Raw genomic sequence first — 25955 nt, forward strand, 5'->3', positions numbered from 1 at the left:
ATCTAGAAAGGGCTTTTAATCTACTAACTCTGAAACCAAAGGCTGTACATCCTCTGCAACTTTCCCAGACTTTGGCAAACAGCCTTGAATAAACCTTTCGGGGGTTTTTATAGAGGCCAGACACCCACTGAGACATGCATGAGCAATGTGCAATACACAAAATTTTTTTTCACTACTTGGATCTCTAAAAGAGATTGGGCATTTTTTAGGCAGGAATTTTAGACGTATTTAAGTTCAGCAACTTGCCATGCAAAAATGAGTTTATTCATCTCCAGCCAGGCTTCAAGTAAGATATATAGGTGTCTGGGGCTTTCTTCTTTGTGCAAAACTTCATTATACAAACAAGAGAAAGTTACCATGTCTGCTCAGTGAAGAAACCTGATTTTTCCTCTCTGTAAGGGACAGTGTGTTGGCACTGTACAAGTCAGTCACCAAGCCTCCCTTAAGTTTCATCACCTTTGAGAACCCTTGTGATTTCTTGTCTTTTACACTCACCAAGTGACCACTGTTTGCATATGAACAGAACAAATTTTCCTCTATGGAACTGCAGTCAGCCATAGATTCACAGACATAACCAATAACAGGAGCCTATGCAGGGAAGTTACTGCAGCCAGATGAACGCACTGGCACAGGTAACAATCAGGTTAAAAGGACATCCATGCAAAGGTTTAGCATTCCCAGACATTCCTAGAAAGCTCTTCCCCTCAAACTCTGTATCAGTTCAGGCTCACATAACTCATCCAATCAGTTCCTGTTTTGTTTGTTCCTTTGAGAGGCATTTCAAGCTTCAATCTTTATTTTGGGGCACTTATGAATACAGCTGTTATTTTAAAGAGGACTGGCTGGTTAAGCCCCAAATAAAAAGCCGGTTAAAAGCAGTTCAGTATTGTATGAAATTGGATTTCACCTTTATTTCATTATGCAGCTTCCCCAAACACTGTATGAACCACATCAGTGGAAAACAGACTAGCACTTAGAATACGAGCAGTGCACTTCTGCAGTCTGGTACTCTACTTGAGAGGAAAAAGATGTTCAGCAGAAAATACATAGTACAAATTAAAGAAATGTGAATTGAATTGCTTTTCTCCATTTGAACAGATGCAGATGCCAATACTAATAATGGGAACTTCCCTCCACTGCAACTGATTCTTCTGCTCGAGTTTACTTCACTGTAGATCAAATAAAAATGATTTTATTTGGAAGCCTCAGTAGACAGGTTTATAATAAAATGAAAGCTTGGCTTCCAGCAAGTGATCATACTGTTTGAAAATATTCCATTTATCGACATGTGGCCAACTTCCCTGAGAAGCAATAGGATAGAGCATTTGACAGTGCTGCAGTGAATATTCTTGATGGTCTACAGAAACTACACACAATCCTGGAAATGAAGTAAAATTTCTGCAACATGCAATATTTGAGTATGGTCCTTAAAAGAAAAAGTATCTAAATGGAGAGATGGCAAGTTAAGAAATGTTCTTTATTATAAAGCATACAGAATCATTTTAATAGCTGATGTGAAAATTGGGGTGGGGATCAAAAAGAATAAACTAAAAAAACCCAACACACACACCCTGGGCAAAAAAGTTCAGGTAAGAGAACAGAGTTTTCCACTGATCCCATTGGATAGGGCTGCAGTTTGAGAAGCTGGAAATCCAACATAGGGAACAAGGTACTGCTGCCAACCTCTTAATACCAAGGCAATATAGACCATGAAGATTCACAGAAATACACCAAAAGCTTTGAGCAGGGATAGGCATAGGATCAGCCAAGGTCAGAAAGTACAGACTTGAAGCTGGACCAGAGATTAGACAGCGAGATGAAGTGTCCCTTGTTTATCATAGTTTCTGCACCTGAAAAGCACAAAACAGTATCTTCAAGAAATCTCCACCCTAGCTGGTGCAAATTCTGTCATGGTGATTAGACCACTTCAGAGAAGCACATCTATGTATGTGCTACAAATACATCTATTTTATCAGGCATTTTATCTGCTCTACATTACACTGAAGTTTGCTGTTAGAGAAAGATTAAAATTCTCCCCATTTCTTCCAGTCCATAGGGTTCTTGCTTTAAGCAGTAGCAGATAAATCATAAAACACAAATACTGCCTGGTTTTTAGCCAAGCTGTTAAAAAAACAGCTTACGTCTGAAAGGTGAAGTGAATGACAAAGACAGAAGCTCAATACAAATCCTGTTTGCTTGCAAGAAATTTCGAGCATCCCATCTCTGTGAACCAAACCTTCTTTTTCTGATTAGCTTCAGTCCTTCTGCAGGTGCGACTTTTGCCCAAGAGGTCCCTTCAGAGCTCTGCCTTGAGTCAATACCCACAGCACGCGCCTTGCTGTCTCCCACAGCCCTGACCTTCCATGGCACACGTTGCTGCTCCTCTCTCTCACACTGACACTGGGGTACACATGAACACAGAGGGCCCCCTAATTCATCCTGGCCTTGGTTTTTTTTCTTGACTTAGCCTAGACAGCAACTGTTACACCCATCGTTTCCATCAGTGACTGAACACATGTGTTTTGAGATGACAACTTTCCCAAATTTGGCCAGGGCATGCAGGAGCTGATATATAACCCCCAAAATGCTGTTCCATTTTCTAACCAGATTCCACTCTAGCCCAGCTGCAGATCTGCTGGGAGGTCTGCTACACTTCATAACTGGGAGACATACAGAATTTTTTGGGCCTCCTCAGATTTTCTAGAAGCTGCCTCAACAAGCTAAATCCTACCATTGTACCTGAGCTCTGTTACTCATACCCTACTTCTTCCTCTCAGAAAAAAAAGCCTTAGGCCAACAGTTCAGCTGCATCTTTTACATTTGCTTCCCTTTATGGACTTATCTAGATTATCTGGCACCTGCCCCTCTCCATTACAACACTGGTGTGATCACAACACACTGATAACTTTAAAAGATAACCTAAATTCCTCTTACAGGAAAAGGAAAAGCTACATTTCTATTCTAATCTACCAAATTACCATTGTCCTTATTACTAAGGAGGTGGACATATAAACAGCTGATCCAGCTTTAGAGTGGGATCTGGAGAGGCAGTCACACAAAAGCACAGTAGCAGCTAGTTGTTTTCCTCTGGGGTGTATCTGTTCATCTCCTGAAACTCTTCAATCCCAATAATTGGCAGCAACTAATTAGAAGGAAAAATACAAGTAGTTTATTACATGTTTGATTACACATGATCACAGAACAAATCTCCCTCAGACAAGCATAGTCATTTTCTCTTGCTCGCTTCTTTTGTTTGTAGACACAGGAGATAAGCACTGTGGAGATGCTGTTATACCATGCACAGGGATTTCAAGCCTATAGGTGACTACACAACACAAGGCAAGGAGAAGCTGGCGACTCCTCTGCTGTTTCAGACTGATTTCCACATTGCTCATTATTGGATGCACACTGCTGCACCCCATGTTTTCTCTTCAGGGCTTTCACATTCAACAGTGTTATACACAGGACCAGCTCAAAGATATTGCCAGAATTACATCACAGGTTAATTGGAGATACAATCAACATAAAGGAAAAGGACTTGTTACAACTTTTACATTGCTGTAATTCCAAAATATATATAAGAACTTGAAGAATCACTATACATAAGAAAAAATCTGCATTAAATTACAACTTCAAATAATGTCAAAAATCCTGAATGTCTTAGATCTTTGAACTATAAGTAACATGACTTTTGTTCATCCCATTTGCTGTTGCTTAACTTATCAAGTAACAGTAAATTAAAATGACTGAACCATATTATACTACTAATATACTACTAATCTGCAAATGTACACATTTACCTCTCAATCTCTTAGTAAATAAAAAAATTGCTCCAAATATTTTCAGGAATTCTTGTTTGTGAGGGCAAGAGAAAATCCTTGAACAAGTGTCTGCTTTTACACTCCACTAGCACATCTATCTGCAACAGCAGGATTTCTTATCCCAAGAAGTCTTTTTCCCTGGCAGCATGTTTTCACAGCTCTTTGCACATCAGATCCTGCAGCCAGCTGTGTTTCATAGCAATGGAGGCTGCTCCACGCCCAGCTTTACGTAACCACCTCCTTGCACGTGGTTGCTCAGCCTTGCTGACTTCACTCCTGCACTGGGTGGGTATTATGGACTGGCAGGGTTTTGTGCTTGGTCAGTCTAAGGTACCAAATACACAGGCATCACCTTAAGGGCAGAAGCTAATCCAATTTAGCAAAAACATTCCTCTTCAAAATCATCCCAGTTGACCATAAAAATGTCATGATGGTTATAAAATGAGAATCAAAACCTTGCAAAAGTTGCACTTAAGAGACTGTAAACTGTCATATTATTTGGACTCCTCCCCCACATCTCAATAAAACACTGTCACCCCTAACTATTTTCTCTAGTTTCCAGATAAAAATAAAAAAATTGCCAGGTTACTTATATTTTTGCAAGAATAATTAGAACGCCTGCCTTTTTCCCTCCCTCTGAATTCTAGCATCCATATCCACATTGCATAAAAAATCTTCCTCCAGCCTGGCCTGCATGTCTCCACATCACTGCCCCAAGGCAGACACCAGCCAAACATCCCCCCAGTCCCACAGACAGCACTCAGACCTGGAAGGCTGCAGACCAGCCAGCACAGCTGACAACAGCCCACCAGGGCAGTCCAACAGCACCATAGCCAGCCTTGATTTTGCAGCAGGACCCTCTCTCAAAGCCTGGCTTCAGACCAGTTTCAGCGTAAAGTACTAAAGTGCAAATTTTTTGAACCGACAAAAGCATTGACCTACATCTTGGTCAGACATAGTACCTACAGTTCCAATTACTAATTTCCAATGGAGTTTACAACAGCAGCCAAGTGCTCCAGGGCGCTTTTAAACCACAGACCCTGCTTACAGAGGTACACTACATCTTCATTCATGTCCCTGTCTCTCTTCAGCATATTCAGTCAGAAGTGACACTGGAAAGGTAAAAGATCACTTAATTATGATTCCACTGTTTTCACATTGTGGTGTTCTCATTAGAAAAATCCTAGTAAAGTCACACCTAGACTTTTTTCAGAAACTTTCCCTGGTGAAAATTAACGTCTCTGCTCACACCACTAGAGAGAGAAAAAGCCAACAGACAAACAATTAGGAAATGAAAGAAAAAAAATGTAAAACTGCATTTTTGGCCATTTAAGGCTATGAACTGAGAAAGAATGAATAAGTCCTTATGTGAAAACAAAAGAAAATTTTAATATTGTTAAAAGCAGGAATATTTCTCTTTTTCAAGTAATTCTCTATAAATATGCCACTATAATTAAGGCACTAACCCACAAAGTCTTGCATCCTATCTTACAGTAAACTGCTTACAGGTGATTCCAAAGATAACCTGTGTGCTGAACTTGACATTAAATTTCTGCCTCTGCTAATACACAAGAGAGAACTAGAGAGAACGTAACACCAAAGAGTAAGTTTCTTTTAATTTCTTCCTGAAAGTTTACCACTGCCTCAGCGCTCGGCTTGCTCAAGATCTGATATCTCTATTCACCTACAGCCATACAGTTCTTGTGCTGTAATTTAATGGCACCAAGCCAAACATCACTGGTCTTGCACCTTTCTAGTAGTGTAAGTAGGCAGGGCAGGCTTATGCTGTCGAGTACCAAACACCTCCACTGATGATGAACATGCTCAGAAAATAGAGGCAACAGAAGCTGTGGATGTGAAGCTCACCACTACACACTTCATGTACATAGCAGAAGTTTATATTTCTTCTATAAACCCAGATAAAAAAGCATTTTTAAAGAGCTAAAGTTAGAATTCAGTTTTTCAGTGGAAAGGTTTTACATGAAATGGGTTTTAAAACTGCAGCCTCTGAGGAGGATGTACTGAGTCCCATCAGTGCCTCAATCAAAACACATTCCAGGGACAGGAGGCTAGAACTGCAAACTCTGCCTCTCATGCTGTCCCTCACTTTTACTGCTGGTGCTCTTTACTCTCTCACCCACCTCACTGCTCTCACTTGGAACATCGAGGCTTCCACTAGCTGCATCCCACAGGCTCAACGGTTACCCTGGCCACATCTGCATCTTACTTCAAAGGCCCATCTATCCTACACTCCACACAAAAGCAAGGAACTCCTCTTGAGTCCTTCCATGTTCATCCTGCAGTACCCACTGCCTTCATTTGCTGTTATTAGAAACCCTGAATGTGACACCTGTGCATTCTGGGACCCAAAGACAGAGGGCTAAAGAATCCCCAGCCCCCCAGCCCTTGCCTGGGAGGGCACTGCAGTACTGCAGCCATCCCTGCTGCTCTCTCACGCCAGTGATACAAGACAAGGTGGCAGCTGTCGTGCTGTCTTTTCTATTCTCCACAGCATGGTAGTATGGAGGGAAAGAGAAAAGCACCTGCTAGGGACCATCATATCTTCCACACCCAAAGCAACCAGCAGGAAGTTTTTGAACATCAGTGAGCATTTTGGACATTGCCGTAAACTGGTACCTGCATAGCAACAACGACCTTGAATTTAATCACTTCTGTGCATATGCTCAAGACACCAGCTGCATTAGCTGGACAGTGGGCCAGTACCATCACCAAGTACTCCATTCAGAATGGAAACTACTCTAGCAGCCCTTTACCACTTACCACACAGCTGCAGAACGGACAAATCACACATAGAATCCCAGCATCAATTAGGTTGGAGAAGTCCTCTGAGTTCAAGTCCAACCTATGACTGAAGACCACCATGTCAACTAAACCATGGCAGCAAGTGCCACGTCCAGCATTTCCTTAAAGACCTCCAGGGATGATGACTCCACCATGTCCCTGAGCAGTCCACTGCAGTATCTAATCACCCTTTCTGTGAAGAATTTCTGCCTAATGCCTAACTTAAGCCTCCCCTGACACCCAGTCACAGGGTGCTTAACATAATTTCTTCAACACAAGTGGGACCATACAGAAATTCTTCCAAAGGATTTACAAAGCCAAGAGGAAAAGGACCGCATTTAAATCTCCTCCTTGAAAAAAACAACAAAAAAAACCAAACAAAACCCCACAAAAATCCAACAAACAAATGACAAAAAAAAAAAAAAAAAAAAAAATCATACCTTAGAGAGCAAGGGAGAGAGACCAGAAATGCACTCTCCAACAGATCAACAGCATGGGAAATCTATGGCACACTGCCAATCTGAGTATAAAATAAGAACACAGAGTAAGGATCTCCTTTCCCTGATGCAAACATGCAGTTTCAGAAGCCAGTACTAGTCTACAAGTCATCCACAAAATCATGGTAAAAAGAACACAGTATCACACCAGGACAACTCAACAACATGAACTTCCTTCAGAAGAAGCGGAAACAGCAGCCCAACTTAAGTGCATGCATGACCCTTGTGTTGGATCAGGAAGGGTGCTTAGACCAGCTCAGGGCATCACAGCAGGCAGCCCGCTCTGATCGCCACATCCATCTTCTTTCCTACATACGGCTCACAGCTGTCCTTTTGAAAAGCAGCCAGGAGAGGAGGCACAGGGCTTTGTAGTCTAGAAAAGTTTCATTCTGATTAGGCATTTTATTCTCTCCTGTGAGAGCACTCCTTGAAACCTTCACATACCCAGAGATTAACTGAACACACTGTGTTCTGCAGACACACTGTTTTCAGTCCTGTGACTGAGACAACTGACAAGAGCTCACCTTATTAACTGCCCCCTTTTTTTCACTTGGGAGTGTTTAGATTACACTGCTCCACTTTCACTGTTAGGATGGGATCTGAGGCCAGAGGTTCACACAGCTACATCCTCACCTGTAAGGGAAGACTGAAACACTGCTGTGTGCTGCTTGCTGGCCACTGGGAAGAGGTATGGTGCTATTTCTCAAACGTAATTTTAGAAGATGCATCAAATCATCCTATATTTCAGAAAATAACTATGCAGGCTTCAAATCTCCTAGGAGATCCAGGCCTCATTTAGAAGGGAAAAAATAGTTTCTTGGTACAATGGTGAACAGCAACTTCTTTTAGAAAAAAGGCTGCAGACTATACCTGATCTTTTAGTTTTTAAATAAGCATGACAAAACCAAGCTGTTACCACTGCTGATACAACCCTCAACTAGCCAATCATTTGAGCCTTTCAGATGTTTAATACAAGTAAAACTGTGTAGAATAAACACAGAGGAGTGCAGACTTCCTGAAGAGCTGGTCCCAGTAAACAACATACAGATGTGAAAGAAAATTAATCACTTGAGAAGTGATTATTTCTCTTTTTTTTTTTTTTTTAAGTTCACAGCTAGATGAGTAAGTTATATAGTACCTTCATAGATAAGCTGCTATAAGAAGAGTAAAATACTTCTACTTTGGGGGATTTTTTTTCCAAATTTCCAATTTAGGTAAACCTTCCCATTAGCCTAAGCAGGTTTATGTTCAACCTCAAATTTATTTGTAGATTCCAGAGTTTTCATTTTCCTGAGCAGGTTTCATGTGCACTTGGAAAATGGCACTACTTGCTCTATAGAGTTACGAGGGCCTTCTTGGAACTCAGGCAGCCACACAAGAAGTACAGAAAAAATATAAGTAAGAAAACAATCCTTACCACTATCACTCTCTCTTCTACACTGGATTGGTACACAGCCTCCTGACTCCTCCTCTCCTTTGCTTGCTTTTCAAACCATGGTTTTATTTTCACCACAAATTAAAGTTACCAAGTTAGGAAAGTCAATGCAGGATGAAATCTTAGCTTGGCAAAAACTGAGTAACTTACTCTGTATATGAACTGAAAACATTCATAAGCTAAATAGGTCTGAAAGAGAACAGCAGTTGAGTGAACTAAAATTGTTAAAACATCTTGGCATCCTCAACAACTAGGTCCAATGATAATCCTCTACAGAAATCACCAATGAGAAGGAGACAAATTTTAACAACTTTAATTTTTAATTTTGAACCATGTGTTGGAATAGCTAAATGTAAATTAAGAGCTGCTGACAAATAACAAGATGAAGTAATACACAGACTGGCTCTTCTTCAAGATCCAATGATCTTTGAGCAACATATACAATGATAAGCCACTGAACAGCATTCTGACAGGTTTGTATTACTTCAGACATGCAGAAAAGTAAATTAGTGAATTTTCTAATGAATTTAAGTTACAGCTAAGCCTACTACTGAGCCAAAAGCCAACCCTATTTTGCCTGCCAGGCCTGTGTCTGATTCAAGGGTCTTTAGTCTCTCTTGGTGAGGGGAGTATTCCTTGATTTGGAAACTCCCTGTAAAACCCCTGTCCTAGTGAATACATGGAAGACATCAAGGCTTAAACACATTTCAATTGTTCCCAGCTCATCTACATACACCTAAGACTCATATTTCAAAACTGTCTGGGCAGAGTGCTTCAAAAACTCATAGTCAAACTATACACTTACAGTACAGCAGGAAAGATCCCTCTCTCAGGTTTTTTGGGGATTGGCCTTGCAGAAATACCTCTGAGTTCCTGTAGGCATCCAACACCACCAACAGGCATTTTAAACAAATAATTTAATTTCCTGAAGTGTTGGAGAGAAGGAAAAAAGCCAGGGAAAAAATTTTCACTTTTGAAGACATACAAAGAATGAGAAAAAGTTAACCTTTTAAGAGTTTTTATTCCATCAAAAGGAAGTCAAGTTTTACTGAAAGAGAACCTTCATCGCTGCTCTTATAAAAGGCTCCAACAATGATCCTCTCAAAGCCAAAGCAGCTACTGAAAGCAGCCCCGCACAGACATTACCTGTTTCAAAGACCGAAAAATATTAAACCAAAAACATTCTCCAGCACAAGCCTTTTAATATTAACAGCACTGCTAGGCTGCTCCAATCTGCCTGGATCAGCCCTAAACTGGCAATCTACTTCAATTTAAAGGGAGAGGGAACCAGGAGATTTCACATGGACCATGCACATTTTCCAGAAACAAACCCTTTGTGGTTCAGGTTTCACTACCAGCAGCAAGTGTGCTAAAAGTCTATTCTGCCAGGGAGCTTTCACACCCACGTATCAGTCAACATAAGAAAAGGTGACAACAGCACTAACAAGCAAAAGGAAACTCAAATACTGTACTTGGTCCTACAAAAACAAATTTCAAATTACACTACTGGATACTTCCCTGGGCCAAGTAGGCATTTAGTGTACTTTCAATGGCATCATGGTTGCATGTTTTAATTACTACCTACCACCTTTTTGATTCTTGGCCATCAGCTGTTCTTATCAAGCCATGCCATCTTTTAAGTGCCTGCTGTCATTAGCTATGGTACAACGAGGCAAGAACAAGCCAGTGAAAGAAATCCATGTGGTGATCCAGGTTCGCCATCAAACTTGTGCCAACATTAAAAAATTCAATCTCCATTCCATTCCAAGTCTCTCACGCTTTCCATTTAAAAAGAAAAAAAATCTGAACACCAGTTCAGAATATCCAGTTCCCAAGGAATCCAGCTACAGTGATTCCTAATACCTTCAGAGTGAGCTGAGTTAGGCCAAAACCTGAGAACATGATCAGTTCCCACCAAGGTCAAAGAAACTCAACACCTTAAAAAGTAGGAGCTTTTCTGAATCTTAACCTAATTCATATGCAAGGATTACTTTTTCAGGAATAAGCACTTGTACAAAGAACTTGTCCCCCATCTAATTTGTCTAAGAAACAAGATTTAGAGATCTTGATCTTACACATCAGGAAACAGCTTTGCACCAGAAGAAATCTTTGGAAAAGCTGTCTAAGAATAAATTACTTTGTTTCCGAAGTCTTGCCCAAGCTACGAACTAAGCATTTTAATTAAGGTCTCCTAATTACTGTTAGTGTAATTTGGGGTAGGGGGCAGGGAAGAAACATGCTTTTCCATAGTCTGCCGGTACCAAAGTGACTTTGAAAACACACATTAGCTGTAGTAAATGTTCTAACCATGTTCTGTGATTTCAGAAACATATTTCCCTGTTTGAAGAAATTTCCCAATATCTGTTTCTACAGAACTTTTTCACAATGGCAAACAGGAGAAACTAGGGAAAATCAGGGAAGTTATTTGTTAACATATGAACAGACAGTGTGTCAGACTGGAGGTCCAACCTACTCTGCCTCTGGCTGTTCTTTCTGTTCTATAGCCAAAGGCACAAAAGAAACATCCCAAAATACTGTTTTTCTTCAGTGATTCTCTTGCAAGCAGAGCTACACTGTTTCATTACTACTGCAAAATACTACAGGAAAACCTGCCAAAAAGGAAAGGGATTAAGCATTACATTTTAATAGATTATTCAAGACAAACTAGGGATCAAATCACAGCACAAAAATATTGTGCCAACCCCCACCCAAACAATACCTATTGTGAGCCAAGATGCAGCCCCTTCACTGATCAGGAAACCACTGAACACAGCAGCACAAAAATGAGGAAAGACTTTTACTACAAGAGCTGGTGGTCAGCACAGCATACCTGGAAGTGATAGTTTGCTGCAACCTTAATTCTCTGCTATGCACTTGAGCTTATTTTACTCAGAGAAAAAAGACAAAACTCCCCAATGATGCCATGCCTTTCTCATTCAATCACTTCTCACTCCTCACAGTGTCATTGTGGGCTCCACTCCTATTTGACTCAAATGAGCGCTTACATCCCATCAGTCTCTTAGAAACATTCACAATTAAAACAGCAGCTGACCAGCATCAATCAAGCAAAGTCTTCTCTACTCTCCAGAGCCCTCTCAGGGAGACACGAGCTATATGCTAAAGATCCATGCGGTTTGATTACAATATCTGGAACCACTGATAACTTGTCAGATACTTAAAGATATCTAACAGAGCCTTTAAATTACATTTAGGCCAGACAACAGCAAGATCCACTATTTTTACAGAAAAAAGCAAGTTCTGATCCACAAGAATGCTCTACCTTGACGAGCAATGCTAGTTGAAAATGGGCTATCCATCACTAGTAAGCAATAAAAGTGATGAAGATCAATGCCCTTTGGCACACATAAAGACTAAAGCTAGTTACATTGCACTAACAAAGGAATCAGAAAGGACACTAGCTAAGAGTTCTTGAAACTAAGTTAGCCCCAAACAAAAGCAATTTAGACTGGTGGATGCCTATGACCAAAGATTTTTCACTCTACTGAATCACAGAAAAAACCCCAAAAAACCAGAAACCAAAATTTGAAGCACACATCCTCCCAGATGCTGAGAATTGAGGGCCTAAAATAGCATTAGAAAGAGAAAGAAAAACAAAATGGAGTTTCAATCCCCTATCTAGCAGCAAGCCTGTACTTTCTATTCAAAGCATGTTAAAATTTTTGTTCAGGAAAAAGGTCAAAAAAAGACCTACTCTTTTCAAAATTCACTTCAAGCTGGACAAAGACCCTGGACTTTGATCTATTTCTTGAGACAGAAGGAAAGGTTACACCAAAATATCAAGCCACAAAGTCAAAAAAATATAACCCCATCCAGTGCTTGTTCACTTGCAAATAGATCTTTTGCCCCAGTTCCCACTTGCGGTTCATGCAACTAGGAACAACTAACAGTGTAGCACAAACTATTTTTCTCCACAGACTAAACAAGCTTTAAAAGGTGGCAGTTTTGAAAAAGAAAACTTCTACCAAGGGACAAAGGGCGCTGTTCAATTCTACCATCACGTACTTTTCCCCCAGCACACAGTGCTCCAACCCAATATGCCAGCAATAATACTTCCCTTTTACTCTTACGCTTTCCCCTTTTCTACTAGATACAGTGTGCAGGTCAGCAACTACAATTGTGGGGGGATTTTTATATCATCAATCTTTCATCAAAATAGTAGTCTTGCTTAGTTTCTTTTTCCTTTCCTCCCTCTTACACATGGTTTTACAGGAGTTTTCTTTCAATGCCTGAAAACTACCAGATTGACAGCTCCAGTGAATTAAGCTCCCTCTTTGTCGACAAAACAAGAGCAGCACCACAGGCAACCTCAGAACAAGCTCCCTGTATCCTTCTCTGCCCACCCCTCCAACTAGCAAGTGTATCTGAATGCTGAGCTTCACACACAGCTCTATCATGCCAGGGTGCCTTGTACAGGAGTCTCTGATAACACAGTTTACCCAGACTATCTCAGATGACACGTTAAAGCCACAAATGCTGGAAACATCATGACTCAACACATTGTCGGCGTATACCTGTTCCAGACAGCACAGTAACTCTAAAACCATGAGGCTGGCTGAGTGCATGCACATCTGTGCTTAAAGACTTACTGGCAAAGAAAATCCATTTAAGACACCGGGGTGAAAGAATGCAGACTTGAAGCAACTTAAAGTCATTCTTGAGACCTGAGAAAGGCAATGTTAACTAAAAAAATCAATAGGAAGACCAGAAAAACTCAATGCTCTCAATATAAGACAAAAGTCAGGTGCAGATTTTATTAAAAAATTAATTGCACATTTGGCATAAATGCTAGAAAGATGGGGGTTCTGTTACTATTGCAGTACTAATTCAGTGCTTCACTTTCTCAGAGTGCCCCTCTGCTATGTTAGCACTTAACCTCATCAGGCAACAAATGAAGATCTGTACACTCTTCTCTCTTCAGTTACAAGGGGCTTTTAAGTTCCACAAACCCCTCCACTGTTGGTTTCAAGTCACAGATTACCATGCACTAGATTAAGTTAGAAGATGGCTTCTAAACTGTACCAAACTCTTAGTTCCTCCTCCTTCGTCTAGAAGCTATTTTATTTTTAGCAGGAAAGTGTTTTCTTTTAGGGAAGAACTTTTGACTTCTGAACTTTTCAAGACATCTTGACCAAATTTTTTTTTTTTTATTAGCCAAGAGACAGGGTGCTTTTGTAAAATGAACACCTAGACACACTTAAAAATAAGTAATACCTATTCCTTTACAGGCTTAAAAAAACACAAACAAAAAACCATGCTAAAACCAAAACCCAACCCCCCCCTCCAACACAGCAAATGCAACTTTGTATTTGCTTATGTTTTTACTCATGGCCAAACTAGAGAACTGCCAACAAACGCCAATAGCCTCCCTATGCTCCCCTGATGGCAGAAATGAAAGCGAGTTCAAAAATGCATTAATAGGTTTATGTGGAGCAGATCCATCCATGGCTATTACAGGTGGTACCACGGACACAACTGCTGCCACCAAAGTCTCTAGAAGTGACTGACAGAATGCAAGGAGGGTCTGCCAAGGGCAAGGTGAGCACATTTGCTCTGTGCCTCATACTTTCCCTAAGCAACTGCTACAGCCATCCCTTCAGGTCCTGGCCGGCTGGGTTCAGGTCTGTTTGGCTGTCTTCACACTCTTCAGCTGGTCTGTCACCCCAAACAGCTCCAAGCAATTACATTCTCTGCTACAAAGCAAAACATACTGATGAACTTGTATGGGAGTAACCTCACCATTACCCCCACCAGCCCCTCACCCTTCAAACAGCAGCAAGGAGAGCCCATTCCATCTGCACTGGTACCAGACTCCAGTGACAGCAGCCAGAGGGGGCTGGATCCTCAGCCTGTAAATTCCCCAAAAGTGAGATGAGATTTTGTAATCAAAGGAACAGCATGTTCCTGAACAAAGAAGCATCTACACACAGCTGCATGACATGCAGATAAAGCTAAAGAACAAGAGTGTTCTGTATTTACATTCATCTCTGTGGTTTGTTTTTTAACTACAAGGAAATAACTTCTTGAAACACACATACCCAATTAGGTTTAAGTGGTCACTGCTGGACTCACTAAAACATACCATACTGCTGAAGCAGGCAGTGTTTCACAGCCCACCGATACAAATGATGACACTTCTCATCCCTGTAGGGAGAGCAGGGTGACAACATAAGGAATAAGCCTAGTCATCCCACCAATGTTTTAAACCACAGAAGTCATTTCAGAACAGCAGGGAGAAAGGACTGTGGCACTGTGGCTGCCAGTGGGTCAGGCGTGGCATTTCATAAGTGAACCTTTATGATATCATTTCCTTCCAGCACCATTAATCACCCCAGACATCACTTGTTCTATCAGCTATTAACCAGTTGCCCCAACTCCAACATGAAGATAACTTTATCAAGGTTAGGCAGCAAGAGCCATTACTAAGCACTACAACACACAGTGCCAAGGTCCTTGTTTCCAGAGAATCCTCTGAACTACTTCTTCCTGCTGTAACAAAACACATTGCAGTATTGCCTGTATTTATCCATACCTAACATCAGGAAGAAAATTACAGAAAGTACAAAGAATCACCAGCATGTTAAAACACAGATTTCAGAAAAAGACATCTATGTTGCTTATGGCCAAAACATTCAACTCAAACAAGGTCTCTTAAAACACTAATTTTTAGCTCATTAATGCTCTTGGGGGGGGACAACACCCCCAATATCCATGAATTTTGGTGGTGTAGTCTGATGAGACAACCATGGGGCTTCAGAATGACAGCCAGGAGCATCATGGCTTCACAGCTCAAGATTTAGTATTTTGCTACAAACATGTCTCATTTACTTGTTTTTCTTCTTGCCAGTGGCACCATGAAGAATTCAGTTTCACGAGGCAGTGCCTCAGGACCCAGACCGCACATGCAGAACCAGCATGTTACAAAGGGAAAGAACTCCTTGTTGACAAGGAGAAAGAAAAGTTTGTGAGGAGTCTGATGAAGAGCAAAAATAAGGCTGTTTCTGAGGAGGAAGGACCAACTTCGAATTCTTCCAAGCAAGCAAACTTGACTCAGCAATATGTTACAAGACAAGACATGTTACAGATCTTCACTAACTGGCATCGGACGGGAGAAGATTAAACAGCTTGATGGGAACTGAACCTGCTTCCAAGTCCTGTGCCTGGCTCTGACAATTACTTTCCTAAAAGTGCCATTAGATCTGGAAACATGATTTTTTCCACTCTACAGATCTGAGCCTCGACAGCCCTCAGAGCAACCTCTCAATGTGCCTATACCCTACTGCCTGCATAGGTAGTACCCTGACTGTGGGGAAAAAGCAGACTTCTGATTTGGCTCCCAGTTCACAGGAATTATTTTACATGAGTGGCAATCACACTCCAGTCAAATTAGCCCAAGCACTGCAGCTGGGAGGAAGGAACTACAAGTAAGGACATTCTGCTTGGAAATAAAGGACACCTCCTTCAGTGAAACTCAGTTATTTTGAAAGCCATTCCAAAAGAGCGTGGTTGTCCCAAATAGGATTCCTCTCTGAATACTAACTAGTATTTTTGTAGTATTTGGACAGTATGGCAGTAGCAGCAGCTTCCTCCTCGATTATATTAACCACATAACTCCTTCTGAGCAGAGTTAAATTCCATTAGTACAAAACAAGCCATTGTTTCAAGGACTGAACACTGAACTCAAAAATGAGAAAATGGAAGATAACCAGACAAGAGAGGGTTTGTTGCACAACACTGTGGCACAGATGTGACCAGCCCAGGTGCTTATTTTATCTATTATCACACTTATTTTAGCGTGTTTCACGTGCACTGCTTCCTTCTTTCTTTGGAACATGTTCAGGAATGTCATCCACCAAAAAGTGTCAACTGCTGAGATGAATAGCACATTATCTGGCCAATATCAGGAGATATTATCAACTCCCAGACACAGCACATTAAGACAGAGGAAACATTTTCTGTCATCTCTGACACCCCACTCACACTGAGCCTCTACGTTCAAGAGATCTACACACATTAAGACTGTGTGCTTAGACTTCCCAAGTCATGACTCCCAAATTAGTAAATGGACTTCAAGCTACTTAATGTACACCAAGAATGGTTTCTCAGGTACCTTCTGCGCTATTACAGACTGAACCAAGCCAGGAACAGCACTGACCTCAGGAGAGGTCAACATCTCTGCCCTGAAACAGCACCACAGGCCTGTATCATTCCCAGCGTATTTGTCCAAGGTGGTTGTACAGCTCTCAAGCAAAAAATTCCACTGCCTGCCTAGACAATTACAGTATCTTTTTCACTTACCTATCATCCCTTCTTGGCACAGTTGAAGGCCACTACTTTTTCTTCTACCTACAACAGAACTGGGGAATATGCTTTGCAGAGGAGGGGGAGCACATGTTGGATTTTTGTCTTTCCTACAACAGCTTTTTACAGACAAGATCCATCTCCAGCCTCTTCTTTATGTTGAGCAGCACAGTACAATACACTGTATTTACAAAATCTCCGATTCTTCTCACTGCTCTGAGCACTTCCCAGCTGAAATGCCTTTTCCTTGAAATGCTGTGCCCCAGACCAAAGGCAGTAGGTGAGGCTACTGCAGCAGCGTTATCAGTGCTGTGCAGAATGGAGGCACTACTTCACACGCCTTGCAGGCTCTGCTCCAACTCACACACCCCAAGATGACATTTGCTTGGGGTTTTTTGGGGCTTTTTTTTGGCAACACTGTCAACTTGTATTCTGCCTGTGATCTGCAAAAGAATGCACATTTTTCTCAGAAAAGTTGCCACATGACCAGGCTTATTGTTCCTTTGCTGCATATCAGTTCCAACAGGTTGTGGTAAAGGGATGTGCCATAAGGAAGACACAAACTTCCTGAAGCTGAGGTAAATGATTGCTAGACCACAAAACAGAGTCACTATGAAAGGGTGATTGTTACAGTCACTTCTGTTGTCCAGCAGCTGTGCTGTGTTCCCATGAAATGGTTCTGCAAGCATAACACCACAAGCTCTTTCTTTGTGAGAAGAATGCCTGTCAGTAGGTGCTCTCAGAGATGAAGAAAATGCACACATATCCAGCTCTTCTGGGATGTAAAGTCTCTACACATGACCAGAAGAAGGAGCAGGAATCCAGAAACAGAGTGAGCTTCTTCTCCAAGAAATACATCCTTCTTTGCTACTACCTTCAACACTTTTTCATGGCTTAGTATAAGTTCTACCATTAGGCCAGTTGTCTTTAAGAGTTAATGTCAAAGAAACTTACCCACCCATCTGGCCCCCAGTTACTTCTCATGATATAGTATTTCAGACTAACACAACCAACAATAGGAGCTATTGATCAACACACATGTATTTTATTTTTATGGCTTTTAAGGCTGTAAAAGCTAACTAGCACAAGCCAGATACTTAACAAAAGTAGTATTTAGGGTTTTTTGTGGGGAATTGGGGTTAAAGAAAATCCCCTGAGTTCTTCCTGGAAAAAATATGTAATATACTTCATGCCTGCTATATAAAGAAACAGATTAATTTAATACCCTCAAACCAGCATTATTCTTAAATCTGTCTTAAAAATCATGTTTAGGTTCTTGTGCACAGGCCATGGCACACAAGGGACCACAAATAAAGTTTAGAACAGGAAAAGAGAACCATACAGATCTACAGCACTGACAACAGTGCTTGCCATTTTATGGTAGATTACTAGGTAGTGTGATTTCTCATATGTGCTAAAATAATACTTAACTATATCACAAAAATTAAATTGACAGAAGTTGAAGAATCAATTTAGCCTAAAGAAAAGGAAAAAAAGACAAGTTCAGAAATTTACAGAAATTTAAATTAGGCATACTAATATTTTGGTAGGGAAAAAAAAAAATCATTGGTTGCTATGTTCAGCAGATCGACCTGGTATCAGCCTCAAAATAGCTTCATCATAACTCAATGAAAAAAAACCAACAAACCAACACACCATTTTGTTATGACAGTGACCTGTCATAACAAAATGGTCTTCAGCACAGTTGACAGATGCTCTGTTGGAGCTACATACCCAAAGTTCTGTACTAAATCCCAGGCCTATTGAACTGATGCAGGTCGCAATTCAAGAACACAGCCTCGAGTTTCCGAACAGTCTTCACCAGTGCATAGCACCTAGGAATCCAAACTGGACCAAGATAACTCAGCTTCCTGCATGTCAGGGGATGCTATCAGTTTGACATGGATGATCTCTCAAGGAGGGAAGATGTCAATTTGGCTTGGTCACTAAAAATCAAGACAACTGAGCTTTACTAAAAGGCATAACACAGTCACCCCCTTCCATTGTCTTTTGTGGGCAGAATTTGAGTTTCTCAGCATTTCTCTCATTTCCTGAGAACTTCTTCCTCCCAGATGCTCACCCTATTTTATGAAAAACAAAACAAAAAACCCAAAACAAAAACAAAACAAAAAGAAAGCCAAAACCAAAACAGAATAAATAAACAAAAAAACCCACAGCAGAGTAAATTCTTACCATAAATAATCTGGCCATTAGGGTGGACAAGCACTGTTCTTCTATCAGTCAAATTGTGGGATTTATTATGACATGAATTACATCTTCAGGCAACTCTTCAACTGCTTTTCTATTCATTTTCTACATGCCATTTAGAGGAAATTCTGACTTTTTATGTATATAGCTACACAGAAAAGCTACCACATTACCATGCAAACTTACAAGCTGCACATGTGAATGCTTTTGTCCAAAATAACTGAGAAGTAGCTTATCCTTTAGAATTAGGTGACTTTAAATTATCTCCTCTTGGATGAAGCATATTTCACTTCACATCACTATAACTTATTCATATTGCCGTGACCTTACTGCCTCATATCTCCAGAGCTCCCAAAAGAGACCATAGTAACAGCTGACAAGCAGAACAACTACCAAGGAAATGGAGGCTTTTACAGAGCAAAGAGACATTTGTAAATGGCTGCATCTCACTAATCTTAACTGGTGCCAAACACACACAACTCATTTACTGAATAGATATATAGGCGGTTTTATGCATATATGCCACTCCTCATATGGCATGAACAGGAGTCTTTTTATTCACAGCATCCACAGACGTTATTCACAACGCCCAGCAGCACACAAATTTTACAAAATGGTAACATGGGCATCCAAGAGTCCTCACCACCATCTGACATTCACACAACAGCTCTCCCATCTCTATAATGGAATGTGGCACCTCCATTTCCCTAACCTCGTATTAGTGCTCATGCACCTGCACAGTGACAGCCATTCCAAGGTCAGTCTGATGAGCATGGAACTGATTGGATTGAGCGTCTTTGCCAACTGCATAATCATTAAACCCAGCTTGAGACAGAGGATGAGACCAAGCAGCTAGAGAAAGGAGGAACTGTTCCTTTCAGCAGCCGCAGAGACACATGACAACATCAAAACTACACCCTTATATCACAGGCTCCTAAATTCTCAGTTAGGAGTGCCTAGAAACCTTGCTTACTTTTCAGTAGGCAATAGATACTCTATGTTTTGACAACAGACAGCAACCTAAAGCTCTGAGACTGTACCACCTGCACCAGAGGAGCAAAACATAAAGGCTCACAAGAAAGTCTATTTGAGATGCACAAACCAGACATTTGCATGCTGCGGTCCCACAAGCACCCTACACTCAGGGAACTGCAGCTGCAGCATATATGCTGGAATGCAGATAATTCCAAGTGCAACACAAAGCATGGTGTTCTAGCAGCTTTACTAAAAGCACAGGACAACTTGGCAACAGTAGTAAGTTGCCTAATAAATTCACTGACAGTGTAAGAAACATGTACCAAGCGCCCTGGTCCACATAAAAGAGCTCAACCCCGTATCACAACTCAAACAGGAATGCCTTCCTATCAGCAAGACTGAGACAGAAACTCTTTTCTCACCACTGAAACTGTACCTATGCACAGAACAGAACATAAAAGTCTTGCTCCAATGCCAGCTTACAAAGCAGCTTATATAGAAAAGAGCTGCTGGGCAAAACCAAAAACCACCTCAGGAAACAGACCAGAACAGAGGACACACCTCATCCCAAAGGAATGCCCCTGCCAGGGTGCTTCAGACATAGCAGGGAGAATGACTAACCTGGCACTGGGGAGGGAAGTCACATTCCTCTCTATACACAGTGGCAGGTTCAGCCAGTGGATCAGAGTGAACTTGGCCTATCTTCAGGTTTGGTCTCCCTTGGGAGATATCAGCTGCAGGCTTGAAACCAGGCTTCCCAGGTGACAGGCCAACTGCTCTATCCTCCAGGTCAACAGCTCTTAAGGCAGTATTCAGGGATCACTGATTCTCTGCAACAGACCTGTGAAAACACACTGCCCTTTTTCTCACCACTCTGCTCAGAAACCCCAAGGAGATGTAGAAGCACTAAGGTCTGCACTGGGCTGCAACTCACAATTTGGGATCACTGGTCTGGGCTATAAATGTGAAGGTAGATACAAACACTGGCACTACCTTTACCTCTACAAAGTTATGCTCTACTAAGAATATGGCTCAGGTGGGATATATCTAGTCTGTCTCAGTGAGGACCAAACGTGCAGGTGAACTCTAAGGCCTTTGATAAAAGGAAGATTCCCTTGTGGATAAAAAGATTAGGCAAAAGTCCCAAGACACTATGTTCAGGCAGGACAGCTCCCATGTCAGTCATACGGAAGTTTCAAGTTGGATACAAACATGAGGAAAGTATTTAAGGTTCCTGCCCAGTGTTTGTGGAGCAGAAAGCTCAAGGCAGGGCTGCCTATGCCCCAAACCTGCACCTTAACTGCTGGTCCACTCACACTGGCTCATGTATCCTTTCAGTTCAGACAATCTAACCTAAAACCTGGAGCCATGCTTAAGAAAGCAGTCCAGCACTTAGAGCCCATCTCTCAGAGAATGCGTTGAACAGATTTTGAAATGTCTGTCCATGACCTCTTTCAGATGTCAGTGCTTTGCACAAGAACTGGCTGCCCTGGCAAACTGTAAAGAAATGAAGATTCTCCTTATCCTAACAATACCCCTGATTTAAAGCCAGCATGCTTGAGGAGTTCATTAGGAGGCTCCTCTTACTTTCCTGGACTATATAACTGCTCCATCACAAACTCATACAAACAAATCTGAACTTTGTAGTCATCCGGAAAGTATATCCCTAGGCAACAGGCAAATAAATTCCAAGTAGCAGTCACCATAAAGCACATAGAGTAGACAGACAGACACATAGTCCACTCTAACACATGAATCACTGTACAGGAATGAGTATGCTTGTCTTGTTTTTTACCATACACAAGACTTCTAGTAAGATGCATGTTGAGTTTGGCACAACTTTGTCTATGGAAAAAAAAGTTTACAAACACACAAGTTATCAAGTAGATATTATCCATAAACACTTGAAATCTTTACCTAAATGAATGCAGCCTCCCTTTGGTGTCAATTGAAGTTACTGGGAATGAAAACAGAGCATCCAAGATATCAGCAGAATGTGCTCCAATGACTGTACTGATACTTAAACCAAACATTTAACTCTGCTTGTACAGAAATGCTAATAATGCTTTTAAAAGTACCAAAGCATGTATGAACAGCCACCTCTATCCAGTGTCTGTAACTGGTATTCAAATTGAGCTTAGCCTGTACAGGATGAGGTAGCCTAATTTTCACCAAGAAATTAGTAAAGTGTAGCAAGAGAGACTCTTTGGGGTCAATTTTCACAGCACCATGAGGACCCAAAACTATTAATAGGTTTATACAGTACAAAAAGAAATTGTGGATCCATGCTATGTAACACAAGTGTAAGGAATTTCTGAGGTAGAGAAAAATGAAGCAAAGCACTTAGTCAAAAAGAGAAACAAGGACAATGGAGGACAAAAAGTCAGTTTTGGAGATTCTTAAATACAACAATGTACAGTACATAATACGAAAAAGTTTTTAATGGATTTTCTGAGATTCACTGTAGTTTCCAGGCATGAAAAACAGCTATACCAAACCTCAAAGCCCTAAAAATTACATTTTTCATATGCCTAATAGAGGTAAAAAGTGTATTTTTGAGCATCACAAAAACTAACCTAAAATCTCACACAAGGGCAAAACTTAGCATTATTCATCGACAAGAATTTTGCTTAGAGAACCACGTGAAATTAGACATTAAACCAGAACTTGTGGCCCTTTCTATACTTCCAAAAAAGTCTAGTAAATTTTGCTGAAGTTTGATGGAGGGGATACAAAATGTCAAGTACAAAAGCTGATGTAAAAGCTTCTGTCACTTTCTTGAAATAGCTCTCTGTTTTGCCTCCTTCATCTTTACAGAAAGAAGCAAGGGCTGTCAACAGAAATTTCACAGGGACTGGTGTTTTTAGAATGACATGCTTTAAATAAAGTGTATTTGACATCCTATACAATATATTCTGTAAAGTTTGCAGCATATTTTCAATTATCAAAATTGATTTAGTATCCTTGTTATAAACTTACTATTAGAATGAAGTAAGAAAAAGCTGTTATTCAGTATCAGAAACTGTGATGTATATGTCACAAGACCTTGGACCCATAAGGAGTTTAAACTCCCAATTAAATAGTAAAATTGTGTAATATACTGCATAAATTATCCTCTAAGCTATACAGATAAAGTCTAATTACAGCTTATCAAACTAACCTTTACCTCTGGGACAGCACAAAATAGACGTGGTTATACCACCTTCAGGTGTCTTATTCACATCTCAAATGAATACAAGCTTACTCAGGGGTTTGTAGACCGTAATTTTACATGTTTTCACACAACTTGAAGGAAAGTTATTCCCAGACGTTTGACTCTTTCTAATAATAACTCGGCTTCGTAAGAAGGTCCGCAGAGATCCCAAATTACACTATTTCAGCGGGAATACCAGAGACCTCTCGGGAAGCAGGGGACAGAAATGCACCCAGGCGGGCAGTAACGTAGGGCTGTGCCGGGCCCTCGCACACCCACGGGGACGCTGCACCATCCCGGATAGTGCTTCCCTGCAGAGACCGGCAGCGCCCAGGTGAGCGGAAGGCAGGAGCGCTTAGCCCGGCCCGGAGGCAGCGGGGCGGGGTGCCCGGGGCACTGCGAGCCCTGCGGCCCCGGTCCCGGCGGGCAGAGCCTGCTCCGCGGATCCCCGCACCGAGTGCGGTACGCCCGAGGGCGGCGCGGGCCACGGCCGAGCACGGAGCGGCCCCAGCCCCATCCCGGGGCCGCCGCCTGCCCCGGCGTCCGCCCCGGCGCTCTCCGCGGCGAGGGCCGCCTCCTTACCGGCACAGCTCGGCGAAGGCCTGGAAATTCAGTTTCCTGATCTTCTTCTCGCTCAGCCAGTATCCCACCCGCTTCCCCTTCAGGAAGGTCTGCATGGTGCCGCCCCGCGAGCAGGCGACCAGGGCGGCGGGGCAGCGCGGCTGACGCTCGCACTCGGCGCCTGCCAAGCGACGGCTGGAAGAGAAGCAGAGAAAGGAGGATCAGCCGGTTCCCCGCGGCGGGCGCTGCCCCCCGCCCGCCCGCCCGCCCGCTCCGCTGAACCGCCGAGCCGCGCCAGGCGCAGCCCCCGGCGGGCGGGCAGCCCAGACAGGCCCTTCCCCGCACCGGCGGGCAGCTCGCCGAGGCAGAGAGAAGCCGCTCCCCGCACCAGCCCCGGAGCGCCCAGCCGAGCAGGCACACCACCGCCGCCGCCCGCCCCGCGGCACGCCCGCAGCGCCCGCACGCACGGACCCCGCCGCCGAGCTCGCCTCCGTGCCCACTCGCCGTCGTCGCTGCCGCTGCTGCTGCTGCGCGGCCGCGGTGGTGGTGGTGGTGGTGGTGCTGCAGCCGCTCAGCTCCCCATTTGCCCGCTATTCGCAGCCGCCTCCACTTCCTCCTCCTCCTCCAGGCCGTCCCCTGCGCTCCGCTCCCACCCACCTCGCGGGGCGGGCACCGGGATGCTCCCGCCCCGTCGCAGCACCGAGGGGCCGCGCCCGCCCCGCGGGCTCCGCGCCGCCGCCGCCAGGGGGCGCCCGCGCCGCCGCCTTAAAGAGACAGCGCCCCTTTCTGGGCGTGGCCCGTGGATGCGCCATGGGACTTTGGGGTCCTAGGGAGGAACAGTTTTACACAGCTACTGAAAGCGGTTGGTCAGTACATCTTTCACAGAAAAAAGATTCTAAGTAAACATGAATCTTCACTGCAAAACCAAGTATGTTCCTTCTTCCAGCATTTGCAAGTATCTGGAGGGATTAAACAATGTTTTCAATAACAGCTATTTCTTATTTAACTTTCTTTGGCAGGAGGCAAAAGGCAGGCAATGCAAGCATGAGCTGACATTCTAATTTTTGGATTGTGCATCCCTAAATACTGAGGCAGCTGTTCTGTGCTTCATTTCAGAGGAAGAATCTTTCAGTCTGATTTACTGTATCTCAAAGGACAAGTATCATTTCCCCGTTTTTGTTTTTCCCCTTCATCTGAAAGGATCACCATTTCATCCTGAACATTTTTCTCTGTCTCTCCAGGAATGGAAAGCATGGCCTTGACAATAACGATGTCCCTCACAGAGGGGTTGGCGTACCTGCAATCCTGAACAGAGGTGCAGATGATGCTTCTATGAAGGTGCTCTCTGTGAACCAGCCCTGGAGCCCTGTGCAGTGGGAACTGCTCAGCGAGTTCTGCTGACTCACAGTGCCACAATAAATGTGGTTTATAACTTCAGCAGAGTATTGGAACAGTGGTAGAAGTACCCATGTGAAGGAAGGAAGGGTGAAAGCCTTAAGAAATATGAAAGGGGTAATTGACTTAGGGAGTTTGTAGGAAACATTTTACATTCCTGTCATTATTCACATGAACAGTGCAGTCATCCTGACCCAAGGGTTTATTGGAAAGTAGGCAAGGAATGGAAACACCTGCAAACAGCTCATACCAATGGTTTTTGAGAATTTGTATCATAGCATTTTTTCTCTATTTGTGATTGCTCTGAGGAATAAATATCTTTATTTGTCTCCTTCATCTTACTTGCCACTCATACGTTCTAACCTTTATTTTACAGAACACTTTTTATCTTAATCATATTCACACATTTTTTCACAGTAAATTAATTAATGTAATTAGAATTAGTAAATGTATTTTGATAGCATGATTCCTGCTGCAGAGTATTTCACTGATACTTAAATATTTTATGGGAGTAAGGTAATTTTGGAAAAATTTGTAACTCAAAAATACAAGACTTTATCAAACAGTATCAAATTTATATACAAATCCTGAAACAAATTGACTTGCGGTTCTTGTTATGAAGTGTTTCATTTTGCCAATATCAGTGCTTTATTTCAGCTATCATTTCACTGGACTTTTTTTAGACTTTATTAAAATTTGAGTCAGTATATTAAGCTCAAAATTTATATTTGTATCAGAATAGAATATGA

General features: G+C 42.2%; 1 protein-coding gene across 1 annotated transcript in view; it reads right to left on the minus strand.

The window, feature by feature from the left end:
* The window catches only part of ITPK1 (inositol-tetrakisphosphate 1-kinase), a 145176-nt gene extending 120763 nt beyond the window's left edge, over window positions 1-24413 (minus strand). The window contains exons 1-2 of the mRNA XM_042046928.1: window positions 24283-24413; window positions 23833-24006 (exon numbers count right to left, since the gene is read on the minus strand). Of these exons, the coding sequence (XP_041902862.1) occupies window positions 23833-23927 (95 nt within the window). The 5' untranslated portion in view covers window positions 23928-24006; window positions 24283-24413. The remainder of the gene's footprint in view (window positions 1-23832; window positions 24007-24282) is intronic.
* Between the last annotated feature and the right edge of the window lie 1542 nt (window positions 24414-25955).

Source organism: Corvus kubaryi, unplaced genomic scaffold, assembly GCF_017639235.1.
Source record: "Corvus kubaryi isolate FWS band 111438036 unplaced genomic scaffold, C.kubaryi_AGA036_p1.0 66, whole genome shotgun sequence".
Taxonomy (NCBI): Eukaryota; Metazoa; Chordata; class Aves; order Passeriformes; family Corvidae; genus Corvus; species Corvus kubaryi.